A 24,586-nucleotide genomic window follows, 5' to 3' on the forward strand; every position below is an offset into this window, starting at 1 on the left:
GGACTGTGTGGCCGGTACAGGGAAGGAGGGGTGACATTTGAGACCATTCCTTTAGAAGGAAATGGTACAGGGAAAGGCTTGGGAGAAGCCTGATTGGGAAGCAGAGGCCAGGCTGAACCATGTGGTCTCTGTCCTGCGTGCTGTGGGTGGGCCACCGGGGTGGACCCGCCTTCTTCCTGGATGCCTGATTCCAAAAGAGCACTTGGGCGGTTTGCATGTGTCATGGGGAGATAGCTGCAGCTCTGGGGCTCCAAGACACGCCTACCAGCCCCTCTATGTGGGGGCCCAGCTGCCCCCGCCCTGCCGCTGGCAGGATAAAACAATTCCTCGCCCTGGCCAGAGAGGCAAATGACCTCACTGGACTCTTTCCATCTCCCGCTTTCATAGAGAAATTACAATTTATAATTGGATGGAATCACGCGGGTAGTAATAGCAATATGCCTGCAACTCGCTGGTTCCCCCTCATGCAGAGATTGTCCTCAGCTTCCCTCCTGCCCAGCCCTCTCCCTGGCCTGCCTAGGGGCCAAGCCTACCACCCCAGCACATAGAGCCCCAACACTGACCAGACGCTGGTCATTCAGGACTGATGTCACACTGGCCTGCTGCCCCCTCAGGCCGCCTTCCTCCTGGGGACACTAAGAACCCCACCTTATCCTCTCACCCTGCACCCCCAGCCACACACCCGTCCTCCACACAGGTACTGCCAGCGGGGAGCCCTTGGCGGCCACCCCCACCCGGTGCTGGGCTTATTAATCATGCACCCTGGATGTCCTTGTTTTCATTTTAACAGCCCCAGACAACCAGCATTTCTCAAATCAGCCACCTTCGGCCCTACAAAGAAAAGTACCCAGATGCAGCTGAGCCCATCTGGATCCGATTTCAAACCAGAGCCTATACTCTCAGATGTGTAATGAAAGCCCTTTTCCAAAGAGGGGCTCCTGCAGGGGGATGCGGACACCAGGGCCCTGGCCTTCCGCAAGGCACCTCTAATGAGAGCTATGTGGGGAGGGCTCAGTTTTGTTTCCGATTCCTGGGAACAGCCTGCCTCACCCCCAGGTCTCTGCAAAGCGGGAGGGCCAGGGGGTGGGGAGGACCTACCCTGCCTCTTAGGCAGGGTGGCTGCAGAGGAACGTGAGGGACACGGAGACCCAGCTTCTGGGGCCTGGATGATCCTACTTCCCATGATTGGAAAAATCACTACTTGTTCTGAAGGCCCCAGCCATGGAGGCCCAGTTGGAACCTTGAATGTCATTTAGCAGGAAGAGCAGGTGCTGGGGGGAATGGAGCCAAAGCTGGGCTGGTGGCAGCTTCAAAACTTTGTCGTTCTCTCCCCAGCTCTTGCATTTACAGAGAGAAAAGGGAACCAGGTAGCAGCAAGGAAGGGCCCCTCAAGAGAGCGGCTGCTCGGGTTATCTGGACCTGAAGAGACGGAGATGGGAGACAATAATCCAAACCCTGTCCCAAGCTGCCAGGGAGTGGCACTGAGGAGAGCAGGCTGTGGGGCTTGGAGTGTCAGTCAGTGGTCGAGTGCTTGCCTAGGATGTGTGGGGGCCCAGGTTTCATCTCCAGCCCTGGCAGCCCTGACAGCGCTTGTCCCCTCAGGCCTCAGTTCTGCTGGGCATGATCACTTGTATTGTCTTTGGCAGGTGAGGAGGCAGAGAGCGGGAGAAGAGGCCCCCTCTTTGGACAGACGAGACCAGAGGTGAAGTAGGAATAACCCCTCCTCCGGCCTCCCAGCAAGAAAACCTCTGCAAACTCGAGCAGCCATGCGGGACTGAGCCCCGGCACCCTACAGCAGCTCCCCAAAGCGGGGTGTGTGGGGCCTGACAGCTCCTCGGTGAACATCTGAACTCCTCAGCAGGGTAATGGACCCCCTCCTTCCCCCGGAGACACAGCCTGAGTGGCAGGAATACCGAGCCTTTGGAGAGTGGCTCCCTCTCGGCTCTGTCACGCAAGAACGCTCTCTGCACCGAGCCCATTCTGCCAAGTGACTTAAAGGGATTTAAAAAGAGAGAGAGAGAGAGAGAAGAAACAAAAAAACGTTGGTAAAGAAAAGGGGGCTTAAAAGGCAGGCAGCGGCCTTTCAGAGGAGGTGGCAGCCTGCGGACAAAGGGTGAAAGTTGAAAGAGGGGAGGAAGTGGCCAGCGAGAGAGGCCACCCCCCTGGGGCGGTGTGGGGCATGCCCCGGGAGCAGGGGGCCAGAACACCCTCAGGCCCCACTCCCAAGCCCCTGGGGCCGCCGAGGGTATCCCTGTGTACCCATAGCAAAGGCCCCTTGCTCCAGACGGACTAGGGAGCCAAGGATGCTGCCCGGGACCCACAGCCTCATCTGAACGGGGAACCTGGAAGACAGGAAAGCACAGGGTCCCCTCCCTGAGCCTCCAGTGTCCCCCACGCTGCCAGTGCATCCAGGCCTGCGGTCTGCACTCCACACAGCTCTTGGCCTGTCATGGCTGCAGGGGCAGGAATGTGAGGGTGACCTGGGCCCACGTGTCCCTCGGAGCGACATCAGCAACGGCCTCTGGTGCAGCCACTCCAGTGGGACCCTGCAGCTCAAGGGCTGTGGCAGCAAGGAGGTGAGTAAGGCTGAGGGGCACTGCGATGCAGGGTGGCGCTGAAGGTGCCCCTTAGGGAGTGGGGCAGCTGGCTGGTCCCCACCCTCTGGAGGCCCCGCCCAGGCTGGTCTCCACAGGGCCGGTTCGGAGCATCACCTGCTGGATTTCACGAGGCACCATGTTCACTGGTCCAGGTCGGGCTCATTTGCTGCCTGGCAGCACCATGCTGCTGGATCCCACCAGGCATAGGCAGACACTGGGGTACAAGGGGGCGGCCCCTCTGGACTGAACTGAAGGTGGGGGGGTCTCCTCTAAACCCCTTTCTACCTGGATAGCTGGGCTACCAGTTCTGCCCAAAGAGGCAGGAGTAAAGCCTCACTGAAAGTCTGGGCAGGCACTTTGGGGCCTGGGCTTCTGGCCTTGGCACCCGTTGTCCTTGAAATGGAGGGAGCCACAAGTGCTCTCCATCCGGCCTGTCCTTGCCATGGCCATGTGCACGCAGGGTGGGGTGACCTGGCGCTGTCATCCTGTTCCTGAGATCATCCGCTCCGCCTTCCAGCTCAATTCTAGACATGGCAGTGAGTGCCCCAAGGTGGCACAGCAGGCTGTGGGCACTCTCCTGCCCGAGCTGAGTGTGTGTGTATATGGGGGGCTGGGGGCCAAACCTCCATAAACACCAATCCCAGGCATCCTCAAGCAGTGAGCAGCCGCAGCGCCCTGGGCAGGGCAGGGAAGCCCCGATTCATTACCAAGATGGAAAATGACACTTCCCTTGCGTTCTGCCCCAGGAGAGGGGCTGATTTATGACTGCGCCAGGGCTGGGACATCCGTCAGCCCAGCGCAGCGCGCACGCTGTCTGCGGGGGCATTAATAGCCGTGTTATTAGCCACCGGCGTGAAAGATGCCCTGCGGATGGGCTATTTGCTGTTATTTATTATAAAGGCGCGCCAGCCGGCAGGCAGCAGGCCGAGAGGCACTGAGCCGGGCTCGGCCCATGCCCCGCCATCCTCCTTCCTCCTCCTGCTATCCCTGCACTTGTCCCCTCCTTCTAGCCCCAAGGAGGGGCCGGGGGTAATTGCTCAGCAGAGGGAAGCAGCTGCCAGAAGACCTAATGGGGAATCTGCTGGGAGGCTCTGAAAAGCAGAAGGGAATAAAATGGGCTTTGGGGGAGACACACCTGTGGGTCCAGGGCAAGTGACCTCAGGTGGTTCCTTTTCCCTCTCTAAGCGCACCTCTCCTCCGGGCACTGGGGCCTAGCCCTGAAGGGCTGTGGTCAGCTGGAAGGGGATAGGATGAGCCCAATGGGTCAGGGGGTTCAAGGGGGGACTTACTGGTGGCAGAAAGCAGCCAGCATGAGGCCCTGCTTAAATGGGACACTCTCCCACCAAGGCCCTGGGAAAGGGTTTGAGAATTCAGTGCCAAGGCCAAAGGAGGTACATGGAGGGGGCTGTCAGTCTCTGCTGGGCCTGACCCTCCCACGTACTGGGCCTTCACCTATAAAAAGCAGACCCATCTCCAAATCCAGGTTAGGGTCCCACAAGGCAGACTCCACGGTGTGTGTACACGAGGGTTGGGCAGGAGGGAGGAGGTTCACCCAGAGGATAGCGGGCGAGCCTCAGATGTTTGGATGCAGTAGGGCTCTCCTGGACAGCTGGGGGTGGAGAGCACTGGACAGCGAGTGCCCAGCTCTCTGACCACCTGTGGCATCAGTCACACCAGTCGCTTTGTCTCTCTTCACAGTTGTGGCCAGGGCATCCCATCAGGATGGCCTCCCAGAACCAGAGACCCAGGGCCCAGCCTCCCTCTCCCCACTGCCCAGCTCTGGCTCTCAGGTTCTGGGGTCTCGTTCGTTCATTCATTCAGCCCATGGTGATGGAGCCCTTTCTGTGCCTGGCTTCCTGCTGGGCACAGATACACCATCGCCTGACTGCAGGCATTTATATCCTAGTGGGGGGAAGAGGCACACAATCAGCTAGTGACCAAGAAAGCGCTGATAAATGGGACAGGAGTGTCCCAGTTGGAACAGAGTCTGCTCCCACCCGGCAGGGAGGCTCCAGGGAGACCCTCTCCTCCTGGCACGGTGCCAGCCCTTTATTTAGGCTCAGTGCCTCATCAGTCACCACCAGCCACTGTGTACCCTGCTCCTCTCTCTGGGCTCCTTGCTGGGGCCCAGGATCTGCTGGGATAGAGGAGCCCAGGAGCAGACACCATGGCCCAGCCGAATCTTGGGGTTTCTCACCAGCCCTGTTGCCATCAGCCTCCCTCTTCCTGCTCCGTGGTCCCCCTTTAGCCACTCTCTCCCCCTTGAAATTCCACAGAGCTTTGGTTTTTTGGTGTTTTTTTTTTTTTTTTTTCTTCCCCAAAAGGAATTAAGTCTCATTCTAGGCAGCTTTACTACCAGTGGACAGAGGCAGAAATATCAGGTGGAAGAATGTCTTATTAAATAATGCCAAACGAGAAAGAAAGAAAACTACTCGTGTCTCCTTCATCCCCCTGTGCTTTCCCAGCCCCACACGGTTTAATATCGAACACTGTTATCAATATAATTAACCTCCTAAGACACAACTTTAAAAGCCTTATTTTTAAAAGTGACTCGCATTCTCTGAAGCTCAGGACATCCTGCCGCCTGGCACTGGCACCGCCCCGACGGCCCACGCGGTTAGTTAGGCGAACTTGCCGTGCATTTTTAGTGGATTTGCATACCTGTCTGCAATTACCATTACCGCCAGCGATAACAGCTGATGCATAATGCATGCAGCATGAAATTAGAAAAATAATTAACTTCAGATTTTAAAAGAATCCCACTTCCGCCCCACCCCCACACATCACAAGTTCTGGGTGTCGTGACTGGACAAGATGAGGGGTGTGGTTGTTTGGGGTGCCGCCCGTGGGAGGCAGACTTCGAGTGTCCTTGGAAGTCACAGCATTCACACCCCCACCCCCGGCACGCAGGATGGGCATCTATCAGGAAGGCTTAGCGATGCCCTCTCATGCAGCTCCCTGCCGCAGCTCAAGCACCGGTCACTGCCCACTGCAACGGCAGCAGCCTCCTCACCCTGAGCGCTGCTCTGCCAGGTGCTGTAAGTAACCTTGATCTTCACGAGAGCCCAGCGAGTGGGTCCTTTATGGCCCATTTTACAGAAGAAGACTTGAGACCCGAGGCCATGCTGTAGCAGGCTGAGGAGCCAGACTGTGCACAGCCGGGGCCCTGGGCTGATGGCTTCGTGGGTGAGAGACTTCCAGGGGAGGGGCTCTCCCTGAACACAGGGTGCAGGTGGACTTTCCCGTAGCCCTACTTGTAGCTGAGCCCCCAGAAGTAGCGGCCAGGTGAGAAACTGCGGGGTCCTGCATTCATTTAAACAGAGGTTTGCTGAGGCCCCAGCACAGAGATGGAGGCTGCCCTGCCATGGGAGCAGGTGAGCCAGGTGGCCTGGCTTGGGAAAGGCCCACAGAATTCCTGCTGAAGGAACGGCACTGCCAGAGACCCCACCAGAGACTGGAACAAGGCGGGAGCTGGAGGAGCCAGGGGTCTGCAGCAGCTTCCTGTCAATGCCCAGCCACCCTGCAGCCAAGTCCCTAAGGATCTGCCCAGCTGGGGGGCAGCAGCTCATAGCCTTGACAGGAGCTGGAGTGGGGGTAGACAATGGCCTCTACTATGTGGATGCAGAAATTCTGCATCCACTTGAGTATGTTTGTGCTTTCCTGCAAACATGTCACAGGTGCAGTCTGAGAGACACCCTCCCACTCCAGTGATGGGGCAGCTGAAGAAAAAGGACCTAGGCCAGGAGTCACAAGGATAGTGGCTGTGTCCTTGCTGGCCTCAGGAAGTTCTGGCCCTGCAGGGCCAGGTTTTGCAACAGCCAGGAGGCTGCTGCTGGCTTCCCAGCACAGGCCGAGCAGCAGGCACAGGCTCCATAAAACGGCTCCAAGATTCCAGATGTGTAAGGCCACTGAGCTCCTGGTCCCTGACTGTCCCCCAAGCCTAGGGAACCAGGAGAGCCTGCAATCTCCTCCACCCCCGGGTGGACCACAAGGGGGTTCTACACCGCACAGCTTGGGAAGCACTACAGAGGGTGGGGAGAGAAGCAGGGAAGAGTCTTGGGATGTCGAGTGGGACATAGGAATGTCATGGAGAAGGTCAGGGGAGGACCTGGACACTTATTCATATGCCAGGGTGGGAAGGCCCAGGTCCACCAGTGGAGCTTGCCTGGTCACTGGGTGAGAGGTCCACCCAGACCCCAAGCCTAATTTGGAGGCACTGTGGGAATGGACCGAGGATTGACCTTCTAGGAGCCCTGGACAGGGCTTCAGGGCTGGTGGGACCTCAGGCCCAGCCACTGCATCTACTGACAGAAGGGGACGAGGCAGGTCAGAGAGGGAAAGGCCTCGCCCCAGAACACAGCAGCTTCTGTGCAGCAGATGACCAGGAGCTGCACCAGGAAGGTCACAAGTGTGATCCCAGAGTAGGTGACTTAACAATTTAATGCGATCATTTCTCAAAGTTAAACAATTTTTAAAGGGCTCGGCATTGGGCAGCCATGGTGGTGCATGCCTATAATGAGCTTAGGAGGTTGAGGCAGGAGAATGGTGTGAGTTTGAAACCAGTCTAGGCTACATAGTAAGTTCAAGTCCAGCCTGAACTAAATAATGAGACCTTGTCTCAAAACAACAATCAAACAAAAAAGGCTGAGCACACAGCTCTGTAAGAAGATCCTGGGTTCCATCCTCAGTACCACAAAAAGGGATGATGGGGTGGGAGGCGCAGAAGTTAACACAGACGCTAAATAGGTATGGTAGGGTGTGGGTGGGGACACCCAGAGAACTAGAGCAGTTTTTAAACTCTGCATGCAGGACACACAGGTTGATCTTTCCAGGTGTTAGTCTGCAAGTATAATCTCACTGCTTCTCAATTGTAGAGGCAACCATAGTGACCACACTATGTTCAGGCAAGGGCACTGCAGCTCAGAGACAGTCACACAGACAGAAGGGGCGGAGGCAGGCCCTGAACCCAGGACTCTGTTCCGGAAGCCAGCAGGAGCCAGTTATTAAAACGATGTCCAGAATGATGTCCAGGCCACCTGGAGATAAGGGGGGAGGTCCTGATCACCACCTGCCTGAGCCCCTCATTGCTCCCATTGCTGCCTCTTCCAGCGGTGCCGAGGAGGATCCTGCTGTCGGTCACGGCGCTGGCTGGTCGTCACTTGCACCCTGCTGGAGTCTGCAATATCTGTGCCACGATGACAAGTGATCCCGTAAAAGATAGGCAATTTACCAGGTTTAATTTGATGGCCACATAAACTATCAAACACACAACAAGGAAATAAAAAGGCCACCAGGCACCCGGACAATTAAAAGCTCCTCTGAGGCGTGCTGTCTCCCTCCCTGCCTCTGTGGGCCCTGTTCCCAGAGCCAGAGGACTGGCCTTGAGGAAGGGGGTGGCAGGAGAGACACAGGCCAAGATGGATGCGCCAGCAGACAGGGGACCGGAAAGGCCTTGGGTCCCTGCCTCCCAAACGCTTCTCTGTTATCCATCAAGCATCTCTGAAAGGTGCAATTTAGACTCTATTATGATGCTGGGCCTCTGGAGGCTGGGGACTGGCCGTGAGCTGAGCTGGTGCTGGGAACAGATGTCCATGCCAGAATGCAGTGGCTGGCCGTGGCTTGGCCTTAACAAGCCTGGCCCCTGCTAAAGGCAGAGGCCGCTGTGTCCCCCGTGCCAGATGCAGAGCTGAAAGGCCAGAGGTGTGTGTTCTCTGGTTGGAAGCAAGGCCTGGGTAGAGGTGTCCCTGTGCTTGGACCCCAGAGAGCAAGGCCAGGTGACCCCTGAGCAGACCTGTGTCTTCCTGTCCCCAGCACCTGCCCTGCTCCATCTGCCTCCTTCATGAGCTACTGGAGACAGGGCCTCAGGGCTCTGTGACCTTCACGGTCCTGGCTCCGTGCAGAAGGAACAGCTGGGCAGCTGGGAGCCCGGGCTGGCTGGGTCTTTGAAGGCCCCTCACCTCTCTGAGCCGTGGGGACCAAGTGAGCACCTGTGTGACATGACGGACCACTGCCTGGGAGGAGGAAGTGGATGCGGCCTGAACTGAGGTTCTCCCCAGTGCCTGGGTCCCTCCCTGTCCTCTGAAGGCTGGGAAGGACCCCACACTGCCCTCTGCTCCCCTCAAACCTGTCCTGACCCACGGTCTCTGAGGTGATCAGGTGAGGGCTGGGCAGCCTGTGACCCCCACCTCCTTCACTCTACTGGGACCACAGGCAGGCAAAGCGGGCGGCGCTACCTCGAGGACAAGAGGGCCCTCAGCCCCGTGGTCAGGGCCAGGCAGGCTGGGGGCAAATCCAAGCTCCCCCACCTCCTGCCTCAGGACCACAGCAGGCCTCTCTGCCTCAGTTCCCTCCTTTACAGACTAGGTCAGGAACAGTTTCTCAAACATACTTAGAAAACATCTGCTGCGTGTCAACGGATGGGCTGAGTCCAGTGGAGAAGACACCCCAAACCCATGCCTTTATACCACCTGCCTTTCTTTCTTTTGCAGTACTTGAGATTGAACCCAGGGCCAGTCTACCACTGAGCAACATTATACTCTTGTTTACTATATATGTGTGTGTGTGTGTGTGTGTGTAAAATATATATATATTTTTTTTAATTATCATTTTGTTTTTATATTCTGAGACAGGGCCTCATTAAATTGCTCAGGCCAGCCTAGAACTTGGGATCCTCCTGCCTCTGCCTCCTCCCAAGTTGTTGGAATTACCGGTGTACACCACCATACCCTGCTTCAGACAAATTTTTTTTTTAAATGGAGCAGCGCAGTAGTTGGTGGTAAATACTATGACAGAAGCAGTGTTTTGGGGTCAGGGTTTTGGGTTTTACTTTGGTTTTCTGAGATACAGTCTCAGTTTATAGTTCAGGTTGTCTTTGAACTCACTTTGTAACCCAGGCGGGTCTAGCAATCCTCCTGCCTCAGCCTCCAAAGTCCTGGGATTAGAGATGTATGCACGCACAGCTGGGGTCATGATTTTGCATAGCGTGGTCAGGGAAGGCCTCACTGAAGGTGGGGAGGCAGTGAGTGGGTGGATCTGGGATGAGCTCCAGGCAGAGGCAACAGCATGTGCAAGGGTCCAGGTGCTATTGCAATGAGGGAGGAGTATAGTGGACAAGGCCACTGGGGTGCTGCAGCAGGTCCCATGGGGCCTTGACAGCTACTGAGATGTTTGTACAAGGCTCTGAACAGATATAAAGAATTTACCAGGTGACTCTGGATGCCCAGGACGGGGCGCAGGGCTCGAGAAGGTGTTGAAAGAGATGCAGAGGAGAGTGCCAAGCAGCCCTGCTGGGACCAGCTGGCGTGCCAAGGGCTCAGACAGGCATCACCAAGGAAGCAAAGGCAACAGCCAAATCCTAAGGCCAGGCATGGCGCAGTTTCCTGCCCACCACAAAACTGACCAGGGAAGGTGCTCTGGGCCTGCAGGAGCAGGGCAGCTGGGTCAGATCCAGGGCCTGGGCAGAGAGTAAGGAGGCGGCAGGCAGGCAGGCAGGTGTCCTTGGCCCTGGGCCAGTCAGCCCGGGCAGGAGGGGCCTGAGTGTCCCAGCTCCCTGACCTCTGCTCTCCTTGAGACGCGCCTCATCCCCCACATCCTCACTAGGTTCCAGCCAGGGTGGCGCTGCCTGGTCCTCAACCTGCCCTCGTCCACCTCACAGACCTCAGGTCACCAGGGCCCATGTGAGGCCCGTGCATTGGCCTGGGCAAATCCCGGGCTCAAGGAGGCCTTGGAGCTGTGAGAAAACAGAGAAGCTGAAGGCACAGGAATGGCCCACTCTGTCCTCAGGTGTCACTAATGTCACAGCACACTAGACCCACGCAGGCCACAGTCCCTACCCATAAACACCTGCAGTTTAATCAGGGGTATTAAAAACCATCACCCACCCGAGTGTCCCTCTGCCCATGGACAGCCACAAGCTGCTAGTGGCCAAGACTCTGGCTTGTGCCCCAGACAGGCTGGCTTCCTCCTCACTGCTTTTCAAGTGGCCTTGAGTCGTCGAGTGTTGCCCAGCTGTGGTTTTCTTGTCTGTTACATGGTACGAGAGGGCACCAAGCTCACATTGCTGGAGCATTACAAAGAACAGGCTGATTAGTTTGAACATCGATCCCACTAAAACAGGATGCTAGGGGCCGGTACACACTGGATGCTCAGTAAAGACCAGGTGGATAAATGGACAGACAGATGCATGGATGGGTAGATGGCTGGGTGGATAGACAGAAGGTGGGTGGACAGGTGGGTAGGCAGCGCATGGACAGGTTGGAAGGTAGATGGATAGAGGCTGGATAGGTAGTTGAGAGGGAGGGTAGATGCACAGATGGACTAATGGATGGACTGATGCATGGAAACTCTATCTGGGACATCTGGAAGACCTAGCAGAGGAGGGGACATTTGAACTGGGTCCTGAAGGATGAAGAGGAATTTCTGGATGGAGAGGAGAAGCCCAGGAATAGAGAAGGACAGCGAAGGGAGAGTGGTTTGGCATGATTGAGAAATGGAGGCACTCAGTTACCGCGCCATGAGAGTGAGGTCCCCAAGGCTCCTTCAGTGGGTCCAGGCTCCACTCTGTGCTACCGGGCTGCCCTCTCGGGCTGCGGCCTCCCCTCGGTCCCCGCGGCCTTGTGTTCCATCATCAAGGCCTTCACGGCCCCACTCATGTACCAGACCTTTGCCAGTGGCATGAAAACATTTTCCCTGCTGAGGCTGAAACATATTTTCCTTTAATTGATTATTTTTATTTTTGCCACTATGAACAGTAAAGTAATATGAGAAAAATCTATGCTGCGATTTTTCTATTTGTGAAAACTGAAATTACACCTTGCAAATAATTCCCTCAGAGTGCAGACAACACCTCCCTCCCCTTTTATTTGTCTCATTTCTTTAAATGCAACGATGCTGATGCCTATATATATATATATATATATATATATTTTTTTTTTTTTTTTTTTTTTTTTTTTTTTTTTTCTGGAATTGCTGGAAGTTTCATGTCTGGGGATGGGAGTGAGGTGCCAAAGTTTCCCACACAGCATGGAACATCGAGCTAGGAACGGCGCCTCTGATACAAAGCAAGTTCTGTAAATATATGATAAGGCAGCTCTGTGGACACCTCCTTCTTCTGTCTGCAGAATGTACGAGTGACAAACAGGCAGTAGTGTTTTACCACCAGACAATGAAGCCCTGCATCCTCTAATGCTCACCACTGGTGACGCTGGCAGCTCCCCATGGTTCCAGTGCCATGGATGCCTCTTTTTTTTTCTTTTGTCTTTTTCCTTTTTATCGGTAACCAGGGATCGAACTCACGACCCCACACTTGCAAGAAGGTGCTTATGCCGCTGAGCTAAATCCCCAGCCCCCATGGATGCCTCTTTTCTGAGCTCGATGGCTTTCCAAGAGCGAGCTTTGCCTTCAGACCCTGGGCCTGTGCCAGAGAGCAATGTGGGTTCAGAGAACTGGGGCTCTGAGTCCATACAATGCACCCTAAATCCACCCCAGCGCATCTAGGATAAGCCACACACAGGGCTGAGAGGTGGAGTCTGGGCAGGAACAGCCCAAAGCACAGCCTGGCTGGCAGGTGGGCCTGTGATCCCTCTGGACCGCCGTCCTTGACTCATCCTCATTGTCCCTGTCTTGTGCTCCTTGCAGGTGCCAAGGCTCCACGTCAGGTGGTGTCAGGCTCCCGCAGCCATCCACCATGGTGGTAGTACACCCCACCACCACCGCCACTGCCACGCCCACCGCGACCATCACAGCCACCGTTGTGATGACCACGGCCACCATGGACCTACGGGACTGGCTGTTCCTCTGCTATGGGCTCATCGCCTTCCTGACGGAGGTTATCGACAGTACCACGTGCCCCTCTGTGTGCCGCTGTGACAATGGCTTCATCTACTGCAACGACCGGGGTCTCACCTCCATTCCCGCCGACATCCCTGATGACGCCACCACCCTTTACCTGCAGAACAACCAGATCAACAATGCTGGCATCCCCCAGGACCTCAAGACCAAGGTCAACGTGCAGGTCATCTACCTGTATGAGAACGACCTGGACGAGTTCCCCATCAACCTGCCACGCTCCCTGCGGGAGCTGCACCTCCAGGACAACAACGTGCGTACCATTGCCAGGGACTCCCTGGCCCGCATCCCGCTGCTGGAGAAGCTGCATCTGGACGACAACTCCGTGTCCACCGTGAGCATCGAGGAGGACGCCTTCGCGGACAGCAAACAGCTCAAGCTGCTCTTCCTGAGCCGCAACCACCTGAGCAGCATCCCCCCTGGGCTGCCGAACACACTGGAGGAGCTGCGGCTGGACGACAACCGCATCTCCACCATCCCACTGCATGCCTTCAAGGGCCTGCACAGCCTGCGGCGCCTAGTGCTGGACGGCAACCTGCTGGCCAACCAGCGCATTGCCGATGACACCTTCAGCCGCCTGCAGAATCTCACCGAGCTCTCGCTGGTGCGCAACTCGCTGGCCGCCCCGCCCCTCAATCTGCCCAGCGCCCACCTGCAGAAGCTGTACCTGCAAGATAACATCATCAGCCACATCCCCTACAACACTCTGGCCAAGATGCGGGAGCTAGAGCGGCTGGACCTGTCCAACAACAACCTCACCACGCTGCCCCGTGGCCTGTTTGATGACCTGGGCAACCTGGCACAGCTGCTGCTCAGAAACAACCCCTGGTTCTGTGGCTGCAACCTCATGTGGCTGCGGGACTGGGTGAAGGCCCGGGCGGCCGTGGTCAACGTGCGGGGCCTCATGTGTCAGGGCCCGGAGAAGGTCCGGGGCATGGCCATCAAGGACATCACCAGTGAGATGGACGAGTGCTTTGAGACAGGGTCGCAGGGTGGTGTAGTCAACACGGCTGCCAAGACCACAGCCAGCAACCATGCCTCAGCCACCACGCCCCAGGGCTCACTGTTCACCCTCAAGGCCAAGAGACCGGGGCTACGCCTCCCTGATTCCAACATCGACTACCCCATGGCCACGGGCGATGGCGCCAAGACTCTGGTCATCCAGGTGAAGCCCCTGACAGCAGACTCCATCCGAATCACATGGAAGGCAACGCTGCCCGCCTCTTCCTTCCGGCTCAGCTGGCTACGCCTGGGCCACAGCCCTGCAGTGGGCTCCATCACAGAGACCCTGGTGCAGGGGGACAAGACGGAGTACCTGCTCACGGCCCTGGAACCCAAGTCTACCTACATCATCTGCATGGTCACCATGGAGACTGGCAACACCTACGTAGCCGATGAGACACCCGTGTGCGCCAAGGCGGAGACGGCCGACAGCTACGGCCCCACCACCACCCTCAACCAGGAGCAGAACGCAGGCCCCATGGTAGGGCTGCCCCTGGCAGGCATCATCGGCGGGGCTGTGGCCCTCGTCTTCCTCTTCCTGGTCCTGGGGGCCATCTGCTGGTATGTACACAGGGCTGGGGAGCTGCTGACCCGGGACAGGGCCTATAACCGGGGCAGCAGGAAAAAGGATGACTATATGGAATCTGGGACCAAGAAGGATAACTCTATCCTGGAGATCCGAGGCCCTGGGCTGCAGATGCTGCCCATCAACCCATACCGCGCCAAAGAGGAGTACGTGGTCCACACCATCTTCCCCTCCAATGGCAGCAGTCTCTGCAAAGGCACGCACACCATCGGCTACGGCACGACGCGGGGCTACCGGGACGGGGGCATTCCTGACATCGACTACTCCTACACATGACGCCGGCCCCCCAGCCCCAGCCCCCAGCCGCTGTCCCAAGTGGCACCCAGCTCTGCCCAGCCCACTGCCATCCCAGAGAGCAAGGAAGGGAAACTGATTCCATGATGACTCTCCCAGCAGAAAGCAAAGTTGGAGAAAGGTTGATGATTTTCTAGAACATATTAGTGGGAGGGGAAAAACTTTTTTTTTTAAGGAATAGAAGGCAGGAAGAGGAAGCTGATGTTGTTGGAGACATAATTTATCCCAAGTGATGCCAACTGGGGAGGGAAGAACTAAAATAATACTGAAGGAAGGGTTGGGTTGGGCACTTTTTTCTCCTAAACTGGAAAGATACTACCTGTACAACGTCCGTGTACACCTCACACTCTGTTTGGGGCCGTCACAAAAAAACCATCAGAGAAAAGCCACCGACACGAAGGCCCCCCCCCCCAGCATCCTGCTGCCAGCTGCTCACAGCAAAGATGCGATGGAAGGTTTTCAGGTGCCTCACAAAGGAGAGAGGCAAAGAAAAGATCTTTTGCTATGGAGCTACTGCCCTGAAACCTCTTCCCTGGTTCTTTCCATGCCATTTCCCTGACAGATTTGCAGAAAGAGAAAAAGTCTTTCAGTGCATTCTTGGAACAATTAATGTAGTCAATTAAAAAGAAAAAAAATCGAACTTTTTTTCTTCCTCTGCTGAGCGCTCTCCAGTGCCGCGTGCACCATCCTCCGTAGAAGCCCAGACGGAAGCCGTAGCTTTCCCTGCCACATGGAGGTGCGTCTGTCTGCCCGTCTGTCTCTGTGTCCTGTCTCTCAGTGCAGATGGGTAGATAGAGCTGAGTACACTGTCCTTACAGCACTCCCTGGGTCAGTTCTTACCATTTTCTGAGACAATAGAGTTGAAAAAAAAAAAAAAAACACCAAGGATTGCTTCCTCCTAGAAATCACTGAGTGAGTAGCCCACGTGTCAGGGGTGGTAGGGAGTCAGGTGGACGGGGGTGTTGCTGTTCCTGGAGGCAGAGGCCTGCACATCCCAGGCAAGGTGGCTCAGGGAGGGCCAGAGCTGGGCCACTGTCCTTTCCGATGCAAGAGAAAAGCTTTCTCTGGACACCCAGGGCCCTCCTTCTTCTCTCCGACAGATGCAGTCACCACAGTGGGTTTACTTGTGCTTCCTCCTGGATAGGTAATTAGTGCAGGGACTTTTTTATAACCATATATATGCATCAGCTGATTAGACCTTTTGGTTTCCATGGCTGCTCAAACAAAGCCCAGAAAACGAAAATTTTCAGAAAATCCTTGGGAGAGAGCAGCCCTCACACACACACACACACACACACACACACACACACACACACACACACCAGTGTAGAAAACAGCCATGCCCGCTCCTGAGGAAACTGGATCGCTTTCTAAAAATGCCAGCCTCCAAAAGAGTTCCAACCAGGGCCCTCAGAAGAGCTAAGATTTTATTTTCTCCCTCTGGAATCAATGTCACTATCATTTATCAACTGACAGTGCAGTGTGGCGAGCCATGAGATGAAAACGATGATGAAATAATGAAGCAGATCTGGAAAGGAGGGAAGTGTGGTGCCTGGGGTTCCGACGGCTGCTGCATCCTGTACTCCGGGAGCTGGGGGTCACCATCTGTCAATGCGTCTCTTGCCCCGCACCAGGAAAAGACGACATCAAAGCAGAGGCACTGCTCCAAGGGCAGGAGGATGAGGTCTGCTGCTGGCAGTGGCGTTTTCAAAAAGCCTCTGCCACTTGGACCAAAGCAAAGGCAGGAAGAGGCCGGGCATCGGTCACAGGGCTGCCTGCAACGTGCCCAAGCGCTGCCCGCCTGTTGGACATTCAAAGAGCCAACTGACCCTTCAACGAAGAGGTGGGTTGAAAGCAACGCTCCCGCCACTGCTGGGGGGAAAAGCGGAGAGAGGCGCAGGCTTCCATCATGGCCTAGGGATGTCACCAGCAAGGGGGCCCTGGCTCTCCAGCCCCGAGGCATGGCCAAGGGGTATGGACACTGCTCATTCTAAATGACCTTTTTCCCTTCACCTGCCCGGATTATTTTCCCACACAGTGAGGTCCAGAAGAAATTTTCCCAAGCCTTAATTTCCAGTCTGTATCAATGTGCCCCTCCCCGCCCCTCGCCAGCCGCCTTAGCTGCAGCCCTATCCCTGGTGGCTCAGGAAGGAGCAGAGGGGACCCTCATGCATACCACGGAGACCTGGCAGGAGGAGTGCGCAAGCCGGGGGCACTGGCCAGGGGATGGATGTCCCAGCTCTCTGTTGTTTCTAGAGTGAGGTCCCCTCCCTCCAGGGTGCCACTCTAGCCTCTCCAGGTTCCAGAAAGTCAGCCCAGCCTTCCCCCTACCCTAAGGCATCTTGCCTGCTTCCTCCCACCAGCACACCCTGTCCTCTAGCTCACCTGAGTCCCCCTTCTCCTTTGCTGCCCCAGGGAGCATCAAGCCATCCCTTTGGTGGCAAGGAAGGAACTTAGGGACATCTGGTGCCCTGGACCCTGACTGTGGCCTTGGTGGTGCACTTTCGGGCCCCGTCACACAGCAGGCCCAGGCCCGCAAGAGCGCTGCCAACTGCTCAGGCACAGTGCCCAGGCCGAGCACCGGATCGCTCCCCCGCATGGGCTTGTTGCTCTAACAGGGCTCAGCCCAGCTCAGTGAGGGCTGGGAAGCCCAGGTCCTGCCTGTTCCTCATGGGACCACCCACCCCTCAGCAGTGACTCTGAGCCAGGGAAGGTGAGAACTCTGCCAGCCAGAGGCCTGGGCCCCTCTGCAAGCTCTTCTTGTCTTTTCTGTCTCTCGGCATCCCAACATTTAGCAGGGCCCTTCCTGAGAGGAAGCTGCCAAAATCTGCTTCATGGTGGCCCCCAAATCAGGTCGCTCTCTGAAACCCGTGCCCCCCCGGTCCAGCTCCTCCAAGCTAGCCTCTTAACACAAGAGGGAAGCGGTTCAGGGCGCACAACCTCCCCCTCTTAGAAGTGTGCAGAGCCACCAGCCCAGCAGTGATACCCCCAGGGGCCATGAAAGCCGCTCTCTGTGCGTGGGGACCCTCCACGTTCCCCCTTGAAGGTCTGCCACCAACCTGACCCTCACAATCTCTAACCAGCCAGAACAATCTCAGCGCCCTACACAATGGTGAGTGTATTTTGTGGCATTAAAGGCAGGTTTAAGGTTTAAAAAAAAGAAAAGGCCCGTGACACTTCTTTGGTTAAGTGGTTTTATCCTTCGTGGTAATTAGATGTAGCGATTGGAATCTCTTTTCTATTACATGGCAATTTTCCTTTAAATTTCCTCTTAAAAAAAAAAAAAGGAAAGAAAGAAAAGGCAAAAAAGGGGAGAGAAGGCAGCAGGGCTGTGTGTCATTTGCATTTTGCGAATGAGGCCTCTTGTAAGCTCAGCTCAGGCGTGGGGCCCAACGTATGGAATGCTTAAGAGATTACTAAGAATAAAATCTATTAATTAGTCATACTCAATTCCACAGACATGATGTGCATAAAAGCTCCTTTTCTTCCCTCTTCTGCTTCCCCCTTCTCGCGGAAGCCTCCATCTTCACTGAAGGGGCTCTGTTTCCTGGCCCGCCTCCATGTTGACATGGCGCCCACCCTGCAGGGGCTGGGAGCTGGGGCACCGCTTCTCCTGCACTCTGGCTGACACCCGCAGCGGAAGAGGCAGCCCCTGGGTCTATGGTGGTGGCAGAGAGGGGCCGGCCTTCCTTCCCAAAAGCCCTTGTCTACCCAGAGGCCCTCTTTCCCTCTCTGCAAGCACCATATTCCCAAAGAGGGTGACGGGGACTCAGGAAGTATGTCTGTCTGTCTAGCAGACACCAGGCCTCTTGTTTCCCCTTGTGTAAAGCAGGGACATCCTGGGGTGAGCTCTGGTTTCATCTTGTAAGAAAGCTGGATGCCTCAGAGGCCAAGGCGAGCCTCCCCTTCCCTGACTCTGGAGGGACAGGTGAGGAAACCCCCGCAGGGCCTGAGACGCCCTGTGCCCAGGCTGGCCTGGCCTGGGCCTCCTCCACCAGCGGCCAGGCAGGAGGGAGCAGAAGTCTGGGACACACTCAGGATACCATCCCATTCCAGCGTCCCATGAGTGGCAGCTCAAGTCCCAAAGTCAACCCACTCCAGAGATCTGCTTCCTGCTGAGTGTGCCAGGGAGGAGGATGGGGCTTCTGAGCCTCTGGCTTATGAAAAATACAACAGGAAGATGGGATGCTGCAGTTGGGGAGCAGTGGGGCTGTAAGGGAACCAGGAGAGGTGGGGCAGGAAGGTGGGGCTCAGCAGGGTGCAGCAGCCTGTGCCCCCCAGGGCCAGACCATGCCCTTGACAGCCAGGCCAAAGCTGCAGCCAGCGTGACCTGCAGGGACCCCACATGCCACATCCCCTGCTGGCGCTGAAGTGAAGGTGGCCGATGCCCTGCGCTGGACGGGTGCCAGGGTGAGTGCTAACAAGCAATTCACAGGCCTTCCAGAAAGCAGAGACAGGAGGCATTTTTTTTCTTAAGGAGGGATAAAAAGCCTCAAAAATGCAAATCATTACCATTTACAACCAAGCGAATCTGCTAAATTGATTAGGAGAGATTAAACTTCTCAGAGGTGAAGGGAAGGGGGGTTTCTTGTGGTCGGTGGAGCTGCCCCAAGTGGCCATCCAGACAGCAGGGATCTCCCAGGCCTGGTTAAGGCTGGGACACCTGTCCTGCATCTCCCCCTGGGGAGCAGGGGTCTCTGAGGGCTGACACCAGGTGGCCCAGGCCTCTAGGCCAGAACGGGCTGCTGCTCACACAGGCGGACGCTCTGGCCCTGCCCTCCAGAATCCATCTGCCTCCAGGAGTGACGAGCCGCCCCTCGGTCAGTGCCATCACCCAGCCGTAGTGGTGGCGAACCTATGGCATACATGCCACAGATAGCTGCTGGCTATCACAGAAAGCTCTATGAGATTTGCCATCACTGAGCAAGTCCGATACCCACTGTGAGACCTGAGCCTATGGCCAGGGAAAGGGTAAGCCCAGGGGTGGAGGGAGACTGAAGACAGAGATGAGAAACCCTGGTCCATCAAAGGAATCAGATGGTGAGCTCCCGCCCTGGGAGCAGCCAAGCTCTAGATGGGCATGCGGCAGATACCTTCCTGCCCAAGCTGAGGTCTTTGACTGAAAGATCCTGGGTCTCGTCTTTACTTTCTCTCACTGCCCCCATCCCCACCGAGGAGAGGAGATAGAGCCACGGGCCGCCCCTTGGCACCCGGGCTGCTTGCTGGTTCTGTTCCCCAAGCCCAGTCTGGCCACAGATGTAACTGACTCCGCAGCGCAGCACCAAACCTTCCATCACGACCAGCTGACAGCGCCTGGGGCACTGTTCGCTCCGAGGGTTTTAAGCATTTACCGATTCTTTTGAAATGTTCCAAGTAGTTGCCTGAAATATCTACATTGGCTTCTTTTTAAAAACTGACAAAAAAGATTGCTTTTGCTCCCCACCCCATCTTGGCTGTCCCCGCCTCTCTTGGCTTTTTAATACACGGTGATTCTGTGCTTTGGGAAATCCCGTTATTCCTGTTCTTCCTGGGAAGGCAATGTGCCCAGAGACCCTGGTATCACAGCGGTAGAGTCCTGCCACTCTCCCTTTCCCCTGGGACACCACAACCTGGGCTCCGAGAGGCCATCTCACTGCCCTCCACCCCTTGTCACTCAAGTATCCAGAGGAGGCACTGGGGGCACTGTGTGCCCCAGTGCCAGGGCCGACCCCCTATTTCCTACAAGGCCAGTTCCCAAGACACTGAAGCCACGTGGCAGGCAGGGCAGCCTGGCCCTGGCCACCCACCCTAGAGAGTCTTTGCAGGAAGATCTTTATTGCCGCCAGCCCTAAATCTCTTTTATGGTCATGGGGGAAGGTCACTCTGGAGAGATGCAAGTCACTCTGGTCCCTAGACTCGGTGGGCCCCAGGTTTCAGCACCTGCCTCATCAGGATCCCTGGGGCCCGGCTCAGCACCTGGTGCACTGGGATGCAGTCTCTTCTTCCCCAACTGAATGAGCCACCACCTCCTCTTCCTCACCAGCTGCCTTCTACCCACTGGACTCCATGCAAATGGCCTGAGTGTTGGCAACCAACAGCCTTTCATCCTATACCTGCCAGGCTTGTGGCCTGGCACAGAGGAGGCTGTTGGGGCACCTTGCCCTCTCGGAAGCATCCAACTCCGCTTATACCCACTATGAGCCTGATGGGGAAGTGCCGATTAGGTGAGATCCCACATGTGGCCTCAGAGCAAATGTGTGCCTCAGTTTCCCCTCTCCAAGTCTTGCTTCCAGTGGGTGCAGGGAGCCAGAGAACTGGAGGGCAGCTCCAGAGGACAGCAGGAAGGAAGATCCCGGATGATGCCCAACTTGCCTGATGTTCCACTAAGAGTCCACAAGCCCAAGCCCAAGACACTTGGAGGAACTTAGCAGCACCCCGCCTCAAGAAAAGCAAACACACCGTGAACCGACAATCACCATGGCAGTGCCTCAGGTCACCCCACTGGCGGGGTCAAAGGTTCTGGGCACAGAGGGGAAAGACACACATCTGTGAGAGTAGCCTTAGATTCCCCCCGACCCAGCACCACCACCTGCCAGCAGCCTCAGCTGAGAAGCCCACCTGGCGTCCAGGGCAGAGTGTGGGGAAGATGGCCCTGTGTTTTCCAGCTCACGGAGGAGGCAGACAGCCGTGGGGAGGAAGCCGAGGGCCTGGCACTGGAGCCTTGTCAGTCTCCTGAGAAGGGGAAGCCAGGAGATGTGGGGATGGAAGGTTGGGCAGGAGTGGGCAGGCTGGCTGGGCGCAGTGTGCTGGCTCGGTCTGCTGGCTGCAGCCACCAGGCAGGTGTGAGCAGGAAGCCCAAGGGTGAACGACCCCTAGGAGGACCCAGGTCCAAACACCACTGCAGAGTGAATGTTCCACCTACACCCAACCAGAGTTCCGTCCAGATGTTCCTAGGGAGTCTGGACTCATTTGGTCTCATGAAGCATCCTGGGGTACATGCTCAGTATGACCCCCTTCCCAGCAGTCCAAGGGGGAGGAGGAGGCAGAGTGGAGTCCTTGGCAGGACCACAATGAATGGGGTGTTCTTCTGCTTTAGCGGGTAGGGCGCCAGCTCAGCAGATGACACTGGAGCATAGAGGGGACAAACCTGGGCTCCCTAGTCTGTGGCCAAGGTGCCTTCTGCTCTCCAAGGGGTCCCTGCCTCAGCACCCTCAGCTCCCTAAATCCCCTGGCTGTTCCAGCCTGCGGAATCAGGCCCATAGGGCCATGTGGCTGCAAGCGTCTTGTCTCTTTTCCTTCTCTCTGAAGGGCAATCTTGGGGGGGGCACTGAGTGACGGACCTCCCCCGCTGCTCCTGCCGACATCTGAGACCAGGCTGGCTCCATGAGCTGGCTCCTAGGGGCCAACCAAGCCTGGCCTCGTGCCCGCCTGCCGCACTCCCAACCTCACCACCAGACTGGGGTTTTCGGAAAACCAAGACACAAACACCCACCACGACAACAACACAAACCAAAGTGCACTGCGAACCGCCCTTTGGCCTCCTTCTTGTAGGTGCCTTGAAAACTTCACTGTTGAGATGAATGTGACTAACTACTTGTTCCTATTTTCTGTTTGTCTGTTTTCATATAAAATGTCTAAGTCCACCTGCCTTGTCTTTTCTTGAAATAAACAGAAAGATTTAACTTTTACAGTTGTCTCGACTGCTGACTCTCAGCTCGTCAGACCTACTCACCGAGGCTCAGGGACCTGTGACACTGAGGTCTCAGCTGTCCAGACCTCAGCTCTGAAGTCCCTCTGCTGTTGGGGTCTGCTGGCATGGGGTGTTGGCCAGGCAAAGTGGACATGCTGGGATTGTAAATTCCCTGGAGCATGATGGGAACGCCTGCAATCCCACCAACGCAGGAGGCTGAGGCAGGAGAATTGCAAATTTGAGTCCCCTAGACAACTTACTGACAGCCTGCCTTGTAGAATTTTCAAAAGGCAACCTGGGTACAGGAAAGTTCAAGGGCAGCCTGGACTACACACTGAGATCCTGTCTAAAAAAACAATAGTAATGACAATCAGGGGTTGGGAATGTAGTTCAGTGCGAGAGTGCTTAACCTACATTCTCAAAGCCCTGGGCTCAATCTCTCCAGTACCACAAAAAAAAAAAAAAAAAAAAAAAAAGGAAAGAAAGAGAAGAGAAGAGCAAATACTGGGCATGGTGGCACATGCCTGTAACCCCAGAGCTCTGAGGGGCTGCAGCAAGAGGACTGCAGGTTCAAGTCCAGCCTGGGCAATTTAGCTACCTAGAGAGACCTCATCTCAAAATTTAAAGAAATAAGAATGTACCACAGCACAAAGTGCCTGGGTTTGAGCCTCAGTACTGGCTGTCACCAGAGGTGTCTTAACCCAGCCATGCAGCTTGGACTGACAGCTGGATGCAGACTCCAAGGGTCTCCACATGGAGACGTATGAATAAAAGCTAAGGATTATCCTGTAAGAGGCTCTGGCAAACATGTGGGCATCCAGATAAGAAACCATCCAGGCACCTGGGGACAGGTGCTTATTCTGCTTCCCCAAAGAACACCCGCCTGGGTTTGTCCCTTCTAGATGCCCCCTGTTCCCTGGACACGCCCACTGTACTCCCGCAGCCTTATCTGTGTATCTCATATTCCAAAAGGCAAGGAGGAGAAAAAAATTACTTCCCATGAGAACAATTGCTGTTGCTGCTAAATTTAACATAAAAAAAAAAAAAAAAGAACTCATTCCTTCCATCTGCTGGGACAGAAGCCAATCACAACCACAAGAGGCCACTCCAAAGAGCAGCATGCTGAGTGACCAGGTGACCGCAAGAGGAGGGAACCATTCTGTTTATCTGAATTCTGCAAAGGGAAGGCCCATAGGTCCTCGGGAGGGCTGACCCGCACTCTCACCTCTGGGACTGCCGAGGAATCTTTCTGGAACGAGGTCAGTCAGGAGATGGGGGGCTGAGGACCTACTCCGTGCCAGGGCAGGGAGGGTACACCACAGCAGGCGCTGACAGCAGAGGTCTCTGGGGAGCCAGGTCTACACGGGGATGTCTCTCTGATGAGGACTCAGAGATTAAGGGAGAGGCTGCCTCCCAGCCGGCCCAGCCTCCGGCCATGCCACAGGCAACTCCCTGGCCACATCCTGCCTCACTCAGCCCTCGAGCCTCCCCCACACAGCCCCTGGAGATTCTCACCTGTGTGGAAACCAGCTCCAGCCCCTCCACCTGGGACCAGCTGTGATCCTGACACCCACAGGGCACCGCCAGGCACACAGGAAGCCCCCCACACACACCATGCACATGAGAAGAGTGTGTCTACAAACAGCCTGAAACGCTGGCCACCCACACGCACAGGTGAGGGATATGGGGTACAAGGAGCATCTTCCAAGCACAATGGCCCCTGGTGACCCCGGCATCCCCGTAATGATGCAGTCTTGTCCCCACCTCCCACAGGGACAACCCTGCCCCAGCACACCTCACCCTCCACACACCTGTGGTGGCACTGCAAACCCAGGGCCTCATGGAGCTCCCCAAGCCGGGAAGAAGGGCTGCTTCCCAAACTGTGTTCCTCAGCCCTGGGGCCCACAGAAGTTCTGCCCAGAAGGTGTTCATGGTCACCTGCCTTTGGGAACCCCTGGATCATGCCACTGCTCTCCTGGAGGGCTTACTGGGCAGGGCCTGGAGCCCCTGGGACCTGGGTTGGACCCATGCTTCCCCCACTTACTACCTGTTCCTCATCCCCCTGTGCCTCAGTTTCTACCTCTGTCCCCATTGCTGCTGGAGAGCCACATGAGTAACATGTTGGTGGAGACCTGAGCACTTAGAAATCATCACTGCTACCATTTGTACCACAGAGTCAATGTCAACCCTGCCACCATGTGCTAGGGGCTCCCGGAGTAGTCTGGAGGGTTCCGATCCCCAAGGAGCCCAGTCTCCACACTGGCACACCCTTTCTTGGTGGATCCAGCACTCATGGGCCCCTGGAGTACAGCTTTGCAGGGAGGCCCAGGGGTCAGAGCAGCAGTAAAGTCCCCCAGGCCTGGCAGAGAGGAGAGGCATCCACACAGACCTGGCCCACTCCGCGAAGCACACCAGCCACACTCTCCTCAGCCTGCTCTTTACTGCTTCGAAAGGCATCTGAGACTAGATGGAGCCTACGGCTTCAGGGAGACCAGGGCTGGGGGGCGGGGGTGCTAGGTTTTAACAAGTGTCCCAGCATGGAGACCTGGCCAGGACAGCCCCACAGGAAGACCATGAGGACCCACAGGGTAG

General features: G+C 56.2%; 2 protein-coding genes across 6 annotated transcripts in view; one reads left to right on the forward strand and one right to left on the reverse strand.

Moving 5' to 3' along the window:
- The window catches only part of Flrt1 (fibronectin leucine rich transmembrane protein 1), a 73,414-nt gene extending 51,422 nt beyond the window's left edge, over positions 1–21,992 (forward strand). Inside the window, exons 2-3 of one of the 2 annotated variants that reach the window (XM_005002942.4) lie at positions 1,647–2,576; positions 12,234–21,992. In XM_005002942.4, the coding sequence (XP_005002999.1) occupies positions 12,283–14,307 (2,025 nt within the window). In that variant the 5' untranslated portion in view covers positions 1,647–2,576; positions 12,234–12,282 and the 3' untranslated portion in view covers positions 14,308–21,992. The remainder of the gene's footprint in view (positions 1–1,646; positions 2,577–12,233) is intronic. The other variant, XM_063227408.1, reaches the window with a different exon arrangement.
- The window catches only part of Macrod1 (mono-ADP ribosylhydrolase 1), a 130,241-nt gene that overhangs the window by 78,809 nt on the left and 26,846 nt on the right, over positions 1–24,586 (reverse strand). The gene's annotated exons all lie outside the window — the stretch shown is intronic.

The sequence above is a fragment of the Cavia porcellus genome, unplaced genomic scaffold, assembly GCF_034190915.1.
Source record: "Cavia porcellus strain 051 isolate PalLab524CR breed Dunkin Hartley unplaced genomic scaffold, mCavPor4.1 scaffold_17, whole genome shotgun sequence".
NCBI classification, from domain to species: domain Eukaryota; kingdom Metazoa; phylum Chordata; class Mammalia; order Rodentia; family Caviidae; genus Cavia; species Cavia porcellus.